The 18,946-nt window shown below is 36.1% G+C and overlaps 1 protein-coding gene across 3 annotated transcripts in view; it reads left to right on the forward strand.

Moving 5' to 3' along the window:
• The window catches only part of AP3S1 (adaptor related protein complex 3 subunit sigma 1), a 74,588-nt gene extending 60,772 nt beyond the window's left edge, over positions 1 to 13,816 (forward strand). For 2 of the 3 annotated variants that reach the window (XM_055536545.1, XM_055536547.1), the window contains exons 5-6: positions 3,744 to 3,851; positions 13,097 to 13,816. In XM_055536545.1, coding sequence (XP_055392520.1) covers positions 3,744 to 3,851; positions 13,097 to 13,225 — 237 coding nt within the window. In that variant the 3' untranslated portion in view covers positions 13,226 to 13,816. The remainder of the gene's footprint in view (positions 1 to 3,743; positions 3,852 to 13,096) is intronic. The other variant, XM_055536546.1, reaches the window with a different exon arrangement.
• The last annotated feature ends 5,130 nt before the right edge of the window (positions 13,817 to 18,946 follow it).

The raw sequence follows: 18,946 nt of genomic DNA on the forward strand, positions 1-18,946 counted from the left end.
AATTTGTTGCTTACAACTCACACTGGTAGGCTGCTCATATTTTGATACCTCTAAACTTGGCAGATGTTTCAGTATTACTGAAATCTACAGTTCTACCAATCTAGTGCTTGTGTTCTAAGATGTTTCGAAAGGCAGTAGAACAATGTGTGTAGGGATGAAGCCACAAGAAAGCCTGAGCAAAACGGAGCTGGTGGAACTGCTACACGTCTATCACTGTTACAAGTCATGCTGTCTCATGAGAATTTGTTTTACAAAGAAGAGAGGAATTTCTACTGCTAAAAGAGAAGTTTTAATGAATCTCTTTCCCCTCAGTTCAGTTCAGTCGCTAAGTCCTGTATGGTTCTTTGCAACCCCATGGACTGCAGCATGCCAGGCTTCCCTGTCCATCACCAACTCCCGGAGCTTATTCAAACTTATGTCCATCAAGTCATTGATGCCATCCAACCACCACTGTCATCCCCGTCTCCTCCCGCCTTCAATCTTTCCCATCATCAGGGTCTTTTCCAGTGAATCAGTTCTTAGCATCAGGTGGCCAAAGTGTTGGAGTTTCAGTTTCAGCATCAGTCCTTCCAATGAATATTCAGGAACTGATTTTCTTTAGGATTGACTGGTTTGATCTCCTTTCAGTCCAAGGGACCCCCAAGAGTCTTCTCCCAACACCACAGTTCAAAAGCATCAATTCTTTGGTGCTCAGCTTTCTTTAGAATCCAACTCTCACATCCATCCATAACTACTGGAAAAACCATAGCTTTGACTAGACGGACTTTTGTCGGTAGAGTAATATCTCTGCTTTTTAATATGCTGTCTAGGTCATAGCTTTTCTTCCAAGGAGCAAGCATCTTTTAATTTCATGGGTGCAGTCACTATCTGCAGTGATTTTGGAGCCCAAGAAAATAAAAGTCTGTCACTGTTTCTGTTTTTTCCCCATCTATTTTCCATGAAATGATGAGACCAAATGCCATGATCTTCATTTTTTGAATGTTGAATTTTAAGCCAGCTTTTTCATTCTTCTCTTTCACTTTCATTAAGAAGCTCTTTAGTTCCTCTTCACTTTCTGCCATAACGGTGGTGTCATCTGCATATCTGAGGTTATTGATATTTCTCCCTGCCATGACTTTTCTTTCTGAACACTTTTTACACATACAGTTCTTATTAGCTCTTACAAGGTAATTTTATCACCTAGTTACCTTCTTAACCTTTAACTGGATTTTCATAGATTAAGACTAAAAAATAGTACTTATTATGAATAAATTATTTCATTTATTATTGTTAACAGAAGAAAACAAGGTATTGGACTTGGATCAATCAGATTTAGGTTTGAGTCATTAATTTGCTACATATTAGCTTATGTATCTTGAGTAAGCTGGTTTATTCTCTCAGTGTAACAGGTTAATGTGAGAATTAAGTCAGATATTGTAAGTCCAGCAGGATCAAAACAGAGTTTTAATAAATATTATCTAGTAACAGAAAGGATATTAGTTGAAGTGATGATATTTAGTACTATTTTTTAAAGCTTCTGGTTTTATTTTGTTTGTTAAGGAAGAATAATTTGTAGAATTTTTCAGAATTGGAGTGTGAAGTGTCCAACTTTCCAAAATGAAATATTAGTAAATAATGATAAGATATTTTAAAAATCATAAATATATTTGCATGAAATCCTAAAAGAATGAAAATTGAATAGCTTAATTCTATATTTAACTTTTTTAAAGTTTTTGTTTAAAAAAAAAAACAAACCTGTAAGGTACTGTGCTACAGTACTTTTCATGAATTTGTTGAATCCTTATGATAAGTCAGTGAGGTAGCCATACTGTTCTACCTCTGTTTTACAGATAACATACAGAGAGGTCAAGTAACTACTGAAGGGTGTAGAGCTAATAAGTGATAGTCGGTATTTACACCTATCTAATTTCACAGTCTCCATTCTTAATGCTGCCACATTATTTCAAAAAATGTATATTATAGCACAGTATACTGCTCTTGACACCCACTTCAGCTTTGAATTGGTGATTTTTGATTCAGTAAATTCCTTATGATAAAACACCTGGGTTATAGTTTTTCTCCCCAATGGAAAATGATATTTTTGTCATTGTAATGTTTTTGATCATGAAAAATCTGAGTAATTAGATATGTAGAAAGAGCTTTGGGGTAAAAGTATTATTAAAAGTGAAAAGTGCTCAGTCTTTCCAACTCTTTGTGACCCCATGGACTGTATATTCTCCTAGGCAGAATACTGAAGTGGGTAGCCTGTTGCTTCTCCAAGGGATCTTCCCAACCCAGAGATCAAACCCAGGTCTCCTGCATTGCAGGAGTATTCTATACCAGCTAAGCTACAAGGGAAGCCCAAGAATACTGGAGTGGGTAGCTTATCCCTTCTCCAGCAGATCTTCCCGACCCAGGAATTGAACCAGGGTCTCCTGCATTGCAGGTGGATTCTTTATCAACTGAGCTCTCAGAGAAGCCCAAAAGTATCATTAAAGTACCTATAATATAAAGAAAGCACCACTTCCTATAGTATAACGAAAGCGCCACTTCCCAGGTGGCACTATGCTATGCTATGCTAGAAAGAAAAGTAAGTGAAGTCGCCCAGTCATGTCAGACTCTTTGTGACCCCATGGACTATAACATACCAGGCTCCTCCATCCGTGGGATTTCCCAAGCAAGAGGACTGGAGTGAGTTGCCATTTCCTTCTCCAGGGGATATTCCCGACCCAGGGATCAAACCCGGGTCTTTTGCATTGCAAGCAGACTCTTTACCATCTGAGCCACCAGGAACTCAAAAAGGGCGTGTTGCCTCCCCATTGGGAATCAAATCCCAGTCTCCCGTATGACAGGCAGGAATACTCAGCACTATACTAACAAGGATGCTAAGTCATTTCAGTCTTGTCCAACTCTGTGCAACCCTTTGGACTGTAGTGCACCAGGCTCCTCTGTCCATGGGATTCTCCAGGCAAGGATACTAGAGAGGGTTACCATGCCCTTCTCCAGAGGAATCTTCCCAATATGGGGATCAAATCCGCATCACTTGTTCTCCTGCATTGGCAGGCAGGTTCTTTACCACTAACACCAAAGAATCTGCCTGCCAATGCAGGAGACAGGAGAGACAGCAGTTTGATACCTGGGTCTGGAAGATCCCCTGGAGAAAGAAATGGCACTCCACTCCAGTATTCTTGCCTGGAAAATTCCATGGACAGAGGAGCCTGATGGGCTACAGTCCATGAGATTGCAAAGAGTCAGACATGACTGAGCAAATAAGCACAATATAAAAAAAAAAAAAATTTACTTCATTTTAAATCTAGAGCTAGTAGTAAGGCCACATAGCCTTATTAAGTACCTTGAGCATAAAACAACTTAATAATTATTGATGAAGAATCTAGTATAAAAGGCCCTAATAGGTCATTTTTTTAGCTTTAATTTTGATACTATAATCATGGTAGCTAATATTTGTAAATTATTTATTTTGGGGGCGCTTCCATGGTGGTTGACCTCACTTAATCTTCTCAACACTCTAGGAAGGAGATATTATTATTATCATCCCTGTTTTACAGCTCATTAAACTAAGATTTAAAGAGGTTTGTATAATTACCTAAGGCTTCACAGCAGTGACATAAGTGTATTATAAACTCTCACTCCAAATTATTTTTATTTTACAGCTCATAAAACAGACACAGCAGTATTTGAAAGAAAAATTACTGGAATCATGAAACATAGTTTTCTTTATGGATGTGTATTATATTTTCCTTTAGGTTCACAATATTCTTGCAGAAATGGTGATGGGGGGAATGGTATTGGAGACCAACATGAATGAGATTGTTACACAAATTGACGCACAGAATAAACTGGAGAAATCTGAGGTGAGAATGGAAAGTGCTCTAGTTAATGAAGGGAGTAAGAAGCATGATCATAAACTATGCATGGTTTGTAGCTTTCACTGTTTGTCCTTCAGTATCACCCTTTAGTACAGCTGGTAGGCTTATTCGGTTTTGAAAATAAATGGAATATACACATTTTAGTATGTTAAATGTTCTGTGACCACTATCCACCAAATAGTTTTGTGTATTCTTTTAGCCCCAGTCATAATTGCTTTGGGTAGTAAATAAAATTTCCAATTCTTATTTCTTAAAAAAGAAGTTATTTACTTGAATAGTGGAATCAGTATTTGTTACGTTCTTAGTCATTAATTATCCAAGAAATCTTAGAACTGGTTTTCAAAGATACATGAATTTAATGTTTTATAAAACTATTTCTGAAAAAGGAAGGGAGAAAAAATGGAATTCTCATAAGGAAGTAATATTAATAATAGGTGCTTAGTAGGCCTGGATGCACATTGGAAAAAAAAAGAAATTCAGCACTCTAATCTTTTATTTCTGAATCCTTGTCAAAGGTCACGGACATGTTAACTAAATCATATATACTTGATACAATGACCCATATACTCATGGCTTTTGTTGACTTCTAGAAGAGCAAGATTTGGTGATATACAGCTGACTTTGTGCTGTTAGGTTGAGTGAATGAGGACCAACCAGCACTTTAGCCTTGTGTAAAACTACTTTATAATTGCATGCTTCTTCCCTCAATAACAAGGCTGAATATCAATAACAATGCTGAATTTATCAATAACAAGGCTGAATATAACAGGTGCTGAAGCTGAACCACTCAAGTGGGCATTATTTTAGTGGTTTCTTATAGTCTTGCTACCTCATTTAGCACTATACATGTTTGAGGATACCCTTACCTTTGATATTTATAGTCATAACTCAGAGTAGAAAACTAATTTTATTTATAATTATTAGTACAGGTGTTCAGATAATCTAAAGTAAATATTACTATAAAAGCAGAGAGATATTAAAAATATGCTAGTATTGATTTACAACAGGTGAGTTGTGAAGAATTTTTATCTTGTTTTGGCTCTTTAAAGGATCAGCATAACAAAATGCTGTGCTCATTGTAATTAAATGAAATACAGGATGGTGGATAAATCTGAAATCTGAGGGTTAGAAACAGTTGAAGTTTTGTATAAAAGCCTTTTCCAGTGTTCTATTTTTAATTAAAATAAGTCCTACATTCCTCCTTACCTCAGTCTGTTATCCTTCTTGGTTTCCCAAAGGAAGGGCTTGAAATGGGGAAGAACTTAAAATTATGACTCTTCTAAGTAATTGTATATATTTTATATGTTCTATAACCAGTTTTTAAAATACTGGTTTTTGAAAAGGGAAAACAAACTAGATTAATAGAGAAAATTTCATTTTAGGACAAGGAAAAGGGCTCAGAATATTTAGAGTTGGCTTGCAATGGATTTTTCAGTATGGCAAAAGATTTACTATAAGCTATAGTTTTTAAGGTCTTAAAATGATAATTTATGTAATCTTAAACTTTGCTTTGCAAAACTGTATGGATATAGATTTTAAATGCTAAGACACAGACAGTGATACAGTCCCTTAATAACTAGTCCAAAATGAGTGGATAGGTGGTAATTTATAAATTCTGTGTAATCATCTGTAAAAACACATCAACCTCTTGTGTGGAATTTCCGCCTTGCCAGGTATTTAGTTCCTTTCCATCGGTGGTGCCCTTCACCCCTTTTCCTCCTTAGTTTGCTATCTGTAATATTGATAGAAGTCATGAGAGACCTATAATTAATTTATTCCATAATGGATATTTGCTTTTTGATTGTCCAGTAAAATTTTGTTAATAAGCCAATTTTTCTTACCTATAAAGAGCAGTAAAATACAGAATTGATGTTTTCAGTGGAAATAGTTATAAGAATATTACAACTTTTACAATGTCCTTTCACCGAAACAGTGCTATTTAAACTGGTTTTGAATCCTAGGAAATGAATACTTCAGTTTTCCATCCACTGATCATTTTTTAACATGTATAATCAATTGTTGTCTATTGCCAAATTAGTTTTCTTTTTCTTCTTTACAGAGAAATATGTTTTAAATCTGATGGGATAAACTAATGTTATGTGTTTATCAAGCATTTCCCTATATGTGGTGTCTGCTAATATTTTACTCACAAGATAGAATTTTGAGTCATAGTGAAGCCATAATTTCGTTCTGATCACATTTTAAGAAATTGTGTTGAAGCAACATTGACTTTGTGTAATTTTCCAGTAATTTTCGTATATGTTAAATGTGTTTGGAAGGCTGCCAGCTTTATTCCAGACACAGGGAAATGTTAAAGATTTTCATATGGGTTTCATTTCCATATTATTTAAGTTGGTTATATCTACCAAATATATGACTACAGAATAATCCAAAATTATTTGTGAGCAAACTGTAAGCTTTTATTAATCTTACTCTTACAAAATTTTAAAATGTATTATGTTAAGCAAAAATTTCCAAAGAAAATCTTAAAGTTCAGAAAGCCATGATTGATGAAAAGACTTATTTATCATATTCTAAAAATTGACTATTGTTTAGAATATCATGTGTCTTTTAAAAAGCCTGGATGTAGTTACGGTACAGCTTTTAAAATATAACATGGATGTTTCAAGATCCCTTTAACTTTGTCAGAAATAAAAAGATTTCATTATTTTAAAAGTAGTGTATTTCCAGTAACAGTCAAAAGTGAGCCAGTTTAATTACCTAGACAAGTAGAAGCAAAGATGACTCAGATCTTTTAAAAGATGAGAATCAAAGATAATGCTCTGAATAGATTTTCCTCTCTCCTGCTTTAATAGATAAGTGGTTTACTAAAAGGTTGGGATCTTGGGAAAGGAGGGTTTAAGCTGGGAGGTTGTTGGGACTTGGGGATCTGGAAGAGGCACTCAGGATCTGCCTAGGTGTGGAAAGACTCCCTGGGTGTGGAGGTGGAGGTGGAGGGGTGGGGCTGGGAAGATATGTATTTCATGTGATTTTCAAGATGAATAAATGGGTCTGAATTTAGTCACTACTTTTTAAAAGTCAGTCCTCTTTTTTCCGAACATCCTGATCTTTCTAGCTCTTTCCATTCTTCTCTCTTACAGACCTTTATCTTTCAATCTCCCAGACAGGACAGGTAGACAAGGTATTGCTGACTTTGAGAAAAATGTACTTTAACAAAGGGAAAGCAAAATGATGTCAAAGGCAATTAATTATTTAGGCCAGACTCAAAAATTCTTTGTGTTAATGAGCCCATATAGTCCCTGTAGCTATTTTCCATTCTCGTTTCTCCCTGTAGTTACTCATCTTTTATTGGACTTAGTGTATTTTATTAGTATATCATTGATGTCATCTTTGTTCTGTTTTGTCTGCCTGCATTGTGAAGGAAAGTTTAAATTTTTTGTTCTTTTTTTAAAAACATTGTCATTTAACTGACTAATTACATTTCTAGAAATGACAATTTACTTTGTGCATATAGAGTTTATTTTGAGCACCGTATGGCAGAACCAATCTTAATTTAACTCTCACAGATACTTTTCCCTCATCTTTCTAAATTAGGATTCTGTTATTAACATAAAATTGCCTGCTGGGTTTTAGAAGCTCTGAATTTAAAAACCAAAAGCTGAACCTTTAGAGATTTGGATACAAAGTGGGAACCCACAAAGGCTTAGAATAGTGATTGTTAAATAGTCCCTTTCTTCCCACTTAATGGTTTTCAGTTCCAAAGTCTTAACAGAATTGCTTTTACAGTTTTGACTGACAGATGAATATTGAAAGTGGCCAGCAAAGTAAAATCAGAAATTTTCTAAAACTGAACTAAATGCTCTAAAACATGGAATTAAATATATTGACCAAACTAAAATGGATTTCTACTGTAGCAAGCTTCTGATATCTAAATATATCATAATATGACTCAATAAGATATTGTAAACCTTGAAAATTTTTGCAAAGCATATTGGCAAAAGTTGAAAATGTTTTAAATAGACTCCTAGCCCTACAAAACTAAATTTTCTCTGCTATTTCCTGTGAATTTTTCACACCACAAGTTACCTGTGTGAATTACTGCTAATCATATCCATGTAGAGATGATAACGAACAACTTTTTGTACAGAGCCATTTCAGGAAAAATGAAAATGTTTACATACCTCCATTTAAAATTTCAAATGAAAATGCTTTCTTGAGTCTCATGCAGGGAAAAATATATAAACTTAGGTTAGCCACTTTAGTAATTAGAAAAATGCCACTGAGAATCTGGCAGTGTTTTTTAGACACTAGATTGTTACTTTCTGGATATGTTTAGAAAGCAGCACCATACAGGTGGTTTTATAATTTCTTATCCTGAGCTTGTGGGCCTTGTCTTGTGAAGCTGGGGACACATTTTTGAACCCCAGATCTGTATTATTGTATCCCATGGACAGAAAATGCATAATCGGTCTCATTTATTCCATTAATCTCAAATCACTGCCAGTTTCTACATTCTAGTCTTTAATTTATGTTAAATTGTTTTTTCTAGCATAGAACCATCAGTAACTTGGGTCTTATAACGTCTATCTTTAAAACTACTGATTTGCTTTTTTTTTAAATCAAGTATCTATTTTCAAAGAATAGAGAACAAGGGAAGTGGCCCTCAGATATAGATGTTAGAAAGTCAGCTTGTGGGTTGGTTCTGCCCCTCTACCTTGACATGCCCAGTTACTCTCCCGTTCAGAATTATGGTGAAGACCTTGGAGGTCACATGTCATGGTCAAAACTATTTATATTAAATCCATAAATGACATCAGCCTGCTATATTTATTTCACACAGGTAAATCCCTATCTTAAATCCATAAATGACGTCAGTCTGCTATATTTATTTCACACAGGTAAATCCTATGCTAGAAATTAAAACTATGATTTAAGATTACATAAAATTACTAGACCTGAAAGGTTTACAATTTTTAAATATTCTCATTTTGATAAAAATTTTCATAAAGTGCCATCATTCTTGCTCATTAGAGGACTGTCAGCAGCATTTCTAATCTGTTTATAATTGCAGTTTTAAAACACTGCCTTTAAAGCAAAGAGCAAGCCTGTCCCCAGTTTAAAAGTTATTCTGCCTTAAAATCAGAAATTAAAATATTGACATTTTCCATTCTGCTCAAAACATGCTTTCAAAACCTGCCATTATTTTGTTAATGATTTTGAGTCTGAAACCATTTAATACTGTGTTTATTAATGTTGATGTTCTTTCACTTTGCTGTTAGGTCAAAATTATGAATTGTGCATATAGCAACTTCCAGCAGGATGGGTGGGTACAGGTTTTAGTATGTAAAAATTATTCCAACTACCATCTTATTATGGTCTATTTCAAGCTTGAAAAAATATTTTAAGATGGTAGAATGTTTTATGTGTTAGATGAAGTCAATATCTAGGTTCCTTCCTTTTCCCTTGGAGAAAGCTAATTGCTTATTGCATGAGGAAAAGGGAGCCTTCAGAGTCTTTGAATGAAATATATTTTATAATGCTGCTTTTTCAGTTTTGCTTGCACACATTTTGTTTATTTTTGGGTCTGGCAATTAAAAAAAAATCAAAAACGAATCATATCCATCCATTACTATCTTTGTGATTCAAGTGCTTGAAATTTCTGAGAGTATGTCTGTATAAGTCTCCTATCTGTTTGGCCTCATTTTGGTATACTTGCAGACTTCATTTTGTTTTCTTTCTCTTAATTCTGTTAATTTGTTTAATCTCATGGGAGAGAAAACATGATCATTCTTTTATATACTGTACTTCATTCTTCCATCCGACTCATACTCTTAACTGCTTTGGATTCATGTATTTGTTTTTGTTAGTGAAGTTGCTGCAGTTTACCTGCCATGGTGGTGCTCGAGTATAACAGCTTAGATGGAAACAAGTTATTTCTCCAGTAGGGTTTCATTCTTTTTATTTCTGCTTTATGTCAACTGTGTAATCTTAAATCTATAAGAACTATGTTGTACTGTCAGAAGTATCTTATTTTTACATTTTAAACTGTACATACTACTAACAAGACAGGTAAACTTAATTTCTGTAAATTTCAGTGTTAAAAAATTGTGTTAGTAAATGTTATCTTGTTTTGAAGTCTATCTAAAAAAAGCTCAACTCAGATGAAAATTCCTTTATACCTTTTTGTTGGCAAACTGATTTTCTAATGGCAGATTACCTCTTTTACATTTTATTCTTTAATAAAAATGTTTCAGACTTCACGTTCATGGAAGTCTGAAACTGAAATGTGTTTATAGCAGTTCTGGTGTTAACTATCTGAGTGACATGAAGTCTATTATTTTTTAAAGTCTGAATTTTTGTACATTAACATTAACAGCTCATTTAGGCGTCTACTTACTGATCAACAGTCCTTCTCATGTTTTTCTTTCCATTTTATATTCTACAGAATCTGATTTCTTAAAATGTTAGTTTAATTAAAACTTAATTGAAGTACACATTATAATTTTTAAGTTTTCTATCATTTAAATTTGTGACATACTACACAGAAGTATTGAACATGCTTGAGAAATAATTTGATTCTCTAAATTCATTTGCGTGTTCTGAGTAGTTACCACCCTTTGCATGTCTATGGCTTGCTGCTTATGTTTAGAGGAATTGTAGTTTGTTGACCTAGAAAATTTTTGGTTTTACATAATATGAATTTGGCACATATATGCTATTTAAATCAATTGCTATATTGACTTTATGTATTCTTATTAGCAGCCAGCAGTCAACACCGTCTGTGGTCACAAAGAAACGACTTAATCTAATAAAATTTAACAGGATGCAATTTTATTCTCTAGTTTTGCTGCTTATGATACAGGGTATTATGGGGAAAGAAAGCTTCTTGACAGTGACATTTAATACTGCAAAAATGTATTTTTACTACTTATAAATGTTAAGCATAGCATCCAATAAAACAGATGGACACATAACACACACATGTACCCCTACCTGTTCTCTCTCTTTTTCTCAATAATAAAAATCCTCTAATAATTCATGCCTTTTAAAGTATTTATACTTAAATACTTTGTCAGTGCTTTCCTATAGCCTACTCATAACTAGCACCTGGTATATAAATTCCAGAGTAGAAATAGGAGCAAGTTGCTTATTTAATTAGAAAAAAATATAAAACCTTTTTACCTGGAAAAATGATAACTATTTCCAGGTTGTCTGTAATTTTGTTAAATAATTTTTGTTCCCTCAGAAAACAACATACTTGCTAGTAAAAGGAAGAAAGCCTACAACATGGTAAAAGCTCTTTGAATTAGAGTCTTTTCTGATTCTAAACCATTCTAAATTTTGGTAGCTAAACACTGAACTTGAAAATACCAAGTTGGCATGTGTGCTAAGTCACTTCAGTTGTGTCTAACTCTTTGCGACTCTGTGGACTGTAGCCCGCCAGGCTCCTGTGTCCATGGGATCCTCCAGGCAAGAATACCGGAGTGGGTTGCCATGCCCTCCTCCAGGGGATCTTCCCGATCCAGGGATCAAACCCATGTCTCTTGCATTGGCAGACGGGTTCTTTACCACAAACGCCACCTGGGAAGCCCAAATAATATTCATCTGTATCTCCAACATCTTTTGGGGGGCAGTTGGAGAGAAGTGGGGTATAACAAAAACTGCATTATTTCAGGTAGGTATAAATGTAGAGGTCAATCAAATTTTTAGTTATACATCAAAAACAACTAACCTCCATTAAATTATAAAAATTGAATTCTCCGGCCCTGTTTAGTCTTTAATTGGGTATGGAGTTTTTCATCCATATCACCCTTATCATTGCCTGTGTGGACCATATATATTATTAATACTATTTTGCTGATTTTTCTTTTATTTCCAATTCTGACTTGATAATCCATGGCTTTTATTTCATTGCTTAACAATGTTTGTATCCTTTATTCAGCTAATAGTTTACACTGGCCTATTTTGTATCAGTCAAGATTTTTCTCAGGTAACAGCTTTATTATTACTATTTTTTAATTAACAAAAGAGGTAGGATTACGTAAGAGAAAAAGCAAACTAAATTACAAAAAGGGACATTAAAACTCATCTTTCTAATAACATGGACACTGTCTCATATATGAAATCTAAGCAAAGTGGAAGATTTGTTTTTGTTACTTAATTGCTTTTGTGCAAGATAATGTATGGTACTGAATTCCCATATGTTTGTTGACTTTTTTATATAAACTGAATAAAAATTGATGAAATCTAATTAATATATAAATTAAACCTTAAAAACATAATGACGATTGATGTAGTTTTTTGAGAAAAGTGATGTATATGCATTTTTCTTATAATTTTAAGCATGTTTTCTCTCAAAATTTCTCTCAAAATTTTTCACAAATTATAAATTGTCCTTCTAAGATGAAAGCCAGATATTGTACACATTAATGGCATAAGAAATTGTTAAATTCATGTATTCATATATATCCTACCTTTTGCATTTAAGCTATTTCTTTCTCCAAATTTATATATTATAAACTGAACATATGTTGAATCTACTTTATATGACAAAATATTTTTAATCATTATATTTTTACTAATGCATTGAAGGGTTGGATTGATCCTCTTACAGTTTCATTTTTTGACAGAACCATTCTCTTTGGATTGAGGTTTCACTTTAAAAGCCTGATTTTGTTTTTTAATGTTCTGGAACTTTCCTAGAAAAGTTTAGAAGAACCTCTACAGTTGTAAAACATATTTTAAAAAGCTTTATTGTATTGAAATGTTTTAAGGGTTTAGCCCTAAGTAACTAAACATGATTTATTACTTTCAATTTTTATTTCACAGCATATATTAATAATAAATGACAGTTTAAAAGCAAAAACCCAAAATCTATCACAGTTGTTGCAAGAGGTGTCTAATAATGAAAGTAATGTAAAGTATGCTTCATGTTTATATCATAAGTCAGTTAAATCAAGATAAAGGTGAAGATCTAGCTATGCAATTTAAATATTTTGTGTGATGTTTCCATAGTACAAGTTAATTTGTATTTAAATCTTTACATTGTTATCATTGCATGTACTCACTGTATTTTTTAATGTGTCAACTGTTTTCTCTTTATAGATTAGTATTTCAAAGTAACCATTCCATACCAATTCAAACTACCATCTGGTCTCTAAGCTTGTTATATGAAAATCTTTTACCATTGTCCTCCAGTTGTAGTGTGTTTTGATGAGCTACACCTGAGTTGTTCATTTTCTTTTTCTTTTATTTGCTTCTGTATACAGGCTGGCTTAGCAGGAGCTCCAGCCCGTGCTGTATCAGCTGTAAAGAATATGAATCTTCCTGAGATCCCAAGAAATATTAACATTGGTGACATCAGTATAAAAGTGCCAAACCTGCCCTCTTTTAAATAAAAAATTAAAAAGGCCACTCCCAGGTAAAATCCAGGGGAAAAGTCATCTAAGTTTACCATGCAGTTGTTTACCAAAAATAAAGGAGGAGAGTCTTAACTTTTACTCTTGGATTTAAGTCAAGGTACTGTATAGACATTATATAAAATCAGTATGGAAGTTCAATGTTGCTTTTCTTGCTCAGTGGTTTTGAAGAAATTAAATAGTTCCAGTGTGATTTTTTTTTTTCTTTATTTTTTAAACTGCATTCCTGTGGCCACCTAAGGCATGCCTGTATGTATTGGCTATTACAGTATTTCGAAAAGTGTTCAGGACTTTTCTTTAAATTGTGTACAACCCAAAATGTTGGTGTTTTGTATGGATCACAAGTGCAACATTCCTTAATAATTTCTGTTATTTGTCACAATTGTTATTTAAAGAACGAAGTATGTATTGCATGAAAACATTATGACCTATTCTCTTAGTTTAAATAAACTCCAAGGTAACCGGACTTATAAAGCACCGTTCTGTTTGCCTGATATCTACTTTAGCAATAATTTTTTTTACGACCCTCTGACTCAACAAAAAAATAAAAGTATATTTTATCACTGTTAAGCAGCTGTTAATGTTGGTTTATTTAATTTATATTTTTAACATTCAGAAGCTCATTGTAAAATTAAATTATTTCACAAGTCAAGAGCAGTGTATCACATAATTTGCCCACATTTTCATATTTAGTCTTATCTTGTGATCCATGAGTGAGGTTCCTCTTCCAGTTAGACTAAGGTTTTCCCTGTAGTTATAGTCCTCTCTCCCCAAATGTTCTTTTTTGAAACATTTCCTTAGATCTGTGACATGTGTGAATTTTACTCCAAGGTCTGGGGTATAAGAAAAGTCACTATTTTTTTTTGAATAAAATTAATCTGACTCTAAGCCCCTTCTCAGTCTGTGATTATTGGGATTTCCATCAGTTCAGAAGTGTATCAAAGTCCTTGAAGAAAGTTATGCAAAACAGAACATGCAAGGAAGTCCCTGCTCTTCAGTCATTTGACAAATGTTTTAGTCATTTGACAAATGTGCCAGGTTAAGTCCCTGTCCTAATGGAGCTATATACAGTACCACACAAGAGTGCCTGGCAATATGTATGTTTTCTCTTTTTCATTTTTCTGGGGGAGAGGTGTGAATTATGGAAAAATTTTTTGTTTGGTTAGAATGTACCAAAATTAGGGAAACTTCCAGGCCAGATTATGCTTTAACCTAAATAGTGGAAAGGGTTTTATCTCTCACTATATTCTAATATGAGAAAGAAACCCAGTCATGTGCAAATGACAAAAATAAGCAAGTCATAGAAAACAAAATCTCAGTGATCACTTAATATGTAAAGATGCTTAATCTCACTAGTAACCTAGGAATGCAAGTTTAAAGAACAATTAGATTTTACTTTCACCTGTCATGGATTTCCCTGGTGGCTCAAACAGTAAAGAATCTGCCTGTGATCTAGGAGGCCTGAGTTCGATCCCTAGATCGGGAAGATCCCCTGGAGAAGGGAATGGCAACCCACTCCAGTATTCTTGCCTGGAGAATCCCATGGGCAGAGGAGCCTGGCAGCCACAGTCCATGGGGTCGCAAAGAGCTGGACACGACTGAGTGACTAACACTTTCACTTTCACTTCCACTTCTGTCATACTAGCAAGAATTAGGAGGGGTGACAATACCCAGTGCTGGAGAGGATGTGATGAATGAAAACTGTCATATATTGCTGGTGGGAATGTAATTTACTGTAACTTAAAAAAAAATATATGCCAAGTTCTGTGAAAATTTTTAAAACTTAAAAATACACATATCATACATACCCTGTGACTCACTTTGGAGACTCTCTATTCTCGTAGCATTCCTGGATATCTTTATATACAAAGGTAATTATTTCATCGCCTTTTTAAAGCAAAATAATAAAGTGGAAATATCCTCAGTGCCCACCCACCAGTAGGGAAATGGTTGAATAAATAATGGTAACTGTCATACTAGTTTTAATAGCAAAAGGCTGGAGTGACCCAAATGTCCTTTATAAGGAGGCTGGTTGAGAAGTTGGATTGCATCCACATTATGATGTCTTATGGAGTTATCACAATGAGATATCCCTCTCTAGTGCTGCTACTGCTGGCTAAGTCACTTCAGTCGTGTCCGACTCTGTGCGACCCCATAGACAGCAGGGATTCTCCAGGCAAGAGCACTGGAGTGGGGTGCCATTTCCTTCTCCAATGCATGAAAGTGAAAAGTGAAAGTGAAGTCGCTCAGTCGTGTCCGACCCTCAGCGACCCCATGGACTGCAGCCTACCAGGCTCCTCCATCCATGGGATTTTCCAGGCAAGAGTAGTGGAGTGGGGTGCCATTGCCTTCTCTGTCTCTAGTGCTAAACACTGATAAAATTGATTCCTAGAATATAATGTTAAGTGAGAAAAATCTAGATATATCTGTGGCATGTGTGTTAGTTAGGGTTCTCTGGAACCAGTAGGATGTGAGTGTGTGTGTGTGACAGGTTCACATTGTATCAGTAGACTGAGTAAAGCATGTTGCACTCCCTAATGTGAACAGGCCTTACCAATCAGTTGAAAGCATGAATTCCTCTTTTAATTCCTCCTGTTTACTGCCTTCAGACTGGGACATTGGCTTTTTTCTGCCTTCAGAGTTGAAATAAAACAAGGGTTCATCCTGGGTCTCAATCTTGCCAGCGTTCAGACCGGAGCGCCACCTTAGGCTTTCTGGGTCTCCAGCTTATCAACTCACCCTGCAGACCTTGGAACTTATAATGAATGGGACTCATGTGGGCCTGTTCCTTATGATAAATATTTTTAAATAAAATCATCATGTTGGTGATCATTTTTTTAAATGAGAAGGCAAGGAAAAGAAGGTTGATGTCCTAGCTTGAAGGCAGTCCGACAGGAGCAATGAAAAGGATCAGCCTTTTAAGTTCTACTCATGCTTTCAGCTGTTTGGGTGAGGTCCATTCACACAAGGGAGGGCAATATACTTCCCTCAGTTTACTGATTTAAATGTTAATCTCAACCAAAAACCCTCACAGAAATACCCAGAATGTGACCAAATGTCTGGGAAACCCCATGGCCCAATTAAGTTGACACATAAAATTAACCATCACAGTATGTTATCAGTTACCCAAGAAAAAGGGAGAATGAGTGGTGTGTGTGTACTTTTAAATGAAAGGACGCGCACACACACACGCACACACACATAGTGAGAAGGAGAAACAGCAGAGGCCTGGACTTCTTGAAGTGTATCTTGTTTTGAAACCATGTAAATGTTTTATGTAGTTAGTAATCAAACTTAAAATTTTAAACCCCTAAAAATTAAAAGCAAAGCAAATAAATTGAACTATGTGATGAGTTGGTGGCATGCGTGCATTGCTCAGACACTAAGTCGTGTCCAACTCTGCAACCCCACGGACTGTAGCCCATCAGGCTCCTCTGTCCGTGGAATTTCCCAGGCAAGAATACCAGAGTGAGTTGCCGTTTCCCCCTCCAGGGGATCTTCCTAATAACCCAGAGGTCAAAGATGCTGTCTCCTGCATCTCCTGTGTCTCCTACTTTGGCAGAAAGATTCTTCACCACTAAACCACCTGGGAAGCCTGAACCCAAAGGGCAACTTTAAAACTCTTAATACCACTCAAGACAAAAAGACCTGTCCTGCCCACCTCCAAAATTAACTTGTTTTCTTTAATCCTGGTATCTGTGATATTTTAGAGTTCCGAGGGGGCTGTGCAGGGGGTCGGTGAGGTAGAGCCGGGGAGAGAGTGCCTCAGTGCCAGAAGCGGGCGCCTTGGCGTGCCTTCTGCAGGCCTGGAGCACGCACTTCCTCAGCTGCTGGCCACATTGGTGGCTGAGGGCACTCTGCTGCGTTGCTGAGGATTGCCACCAGCTGTAGGGAGCTTCTTCACCTCAGGTCGTGACAAGACATCCTCCAGCCAAGTTATAAAAACGCAGTCCACGTGGCTAAGGCCAGACAGCCCCAGCTCCAGCGCTGCCCATGGGATCAGCTCCAGCCTTTGTCGGTACTGCACTGCCATTTAACTCTTCCTCTGGCTCATCCTACTTCCTTGAGACTTCAGGCTTTGATCCCAGTGATTGACTTGCGTGCAAATCTCTATCTCAGTCTGATTTTCAGCAAATTATAGCCTAGAATGATCTGAGGCAGCACATTCTAAAATGAGATTTTGAAACTTGACTGCCTCCTGACAGGCTGGCGTTAAAAGACCTGTTACTGACAGCAAGTGGAGTGTGGTTCACCAGTAGTATGCCACAGCAGTGTAATTGTTGAAACTGGCGCTGATGGTGAACTTGGAATGCCCTGGTAGGGACAGTGTCTCAGGCCTTTGAGAAATGCATGAGAACTAATAATTATGAAGAGCATGGAATTGGATGACTGTTATTCCAGGCCATCAATCCATTAGAGAAATGCTGAGTGTGATTAATTACTAATTAAAGGCTATGTATTAAGAGCAGGTTCAAAACTGGGAAAGAAGTATGTCAAAGCTGTATATTGTCACCCCACTTATTTAACTTATATGTGGAGTACATCATGTGAAATGCTGGGGTGGATGAAGCACAAGCTGGAATCAAAATTGCAGGGAGAAATACCAATAACCTCAGAGATGGAGATGACACCACCCTTAAACAAAGAGGAAGTAAAGAGCCTCTTGATGAAGGTGAAAGAGGAGAGTGACAAAAGTGGCTTAAAACTCAGTGTTCAAAAAAACAAAGATCATGGCATCCGGTCCCATCACTTCATGGCAAATAAATGGGGAAACAATGGAAACAGTGATAGACTTTATTTTCTTGTGCTCCAAAATCACTGCAGATGGTGACTGCAGCCATGAAATTAAAAGACGCTTGCTCCTTGGAAGGAAAGCAATGACAAACCTAGACAGTGTATTAAAAAGCAGAGATGTTACTTTGCTGACAAAGATCTATATAGTCAAAGCTATGGTTTTTCCAGTAGTCATGTATAGGATGTGAGAGCTGGACAGTAAAAAAGGCTGAGCACTGAAAAATTGATGCTTTTGAACTGTGGTGTTGGAGAAGACTCTTGAGAGTCTGTTGGACTGCAAGATCCAACCAGTCGATCCTAAAGGAAGTTGGTCCTGAATATTCATTGGAATGAATATTCCAGTGGTCATGTATGGATGTGAGAGTTGGACTGTGAAGAAAGCTGAGCGCAGAAGAATTGATGCTTTTGAACTGTGGTGTTGGAGAAGACTCCTGAGAGTCCCTTGGACTGCAAGGAGATCCAACCAATCCATTCTAAAGGAGATCAGTCCTGGGTGTTCTTTGGAAGGAATGATGCTAAAGCTGAAACTCCAGTACTTTGGCCACCTGATGCGAAGAGTTGACTCATTGGAAAAGACTCTGACGCTGGGAGGGATTGGGGGCAGGAGGAGAAGGGGACGACAGAAAATGAGATGGCTAGATAGCATCACCAACTCGATGGACTGAGTTTGAGTGAACTCCGGGACTTGGTGATGGACAGGGAGGCCTGGCGTGCTGCGATTCATGGGGTCACAAAGAGTTGGACACGACTGAGTGACTGAACTGAACTGATCCATTGGAAGGACTAATGTTGAAGCTGAAGCTCCAATACTTGGCTACCCAATGTGAAGAGCTGACTCATTAGAAAAGACCCTGATGCTGGGAAAGAATGAGGGCAGGAGGAGAAGAGGGACTGAGTGACTGTGAA

The sequence above is a fragment of the Bubalus kerabau genome, chromosome 10 (assembly GCF_029407905.1).
Source record: "Bubalus kerabau isolate K-KA32 ecotype Philippines breed swamp buffalo chromosome 10, PCC_UOA_SB_1v2, whole genome shotgun sequence".
In the NCBI taxonomy this organism is placed as follows: domain Eukaryota; kingdom Metazoa; phylum Chordata; class Mammalia; order Artiodactyla; family Bovidae; genus Bubalus; species Bubalus kerabau.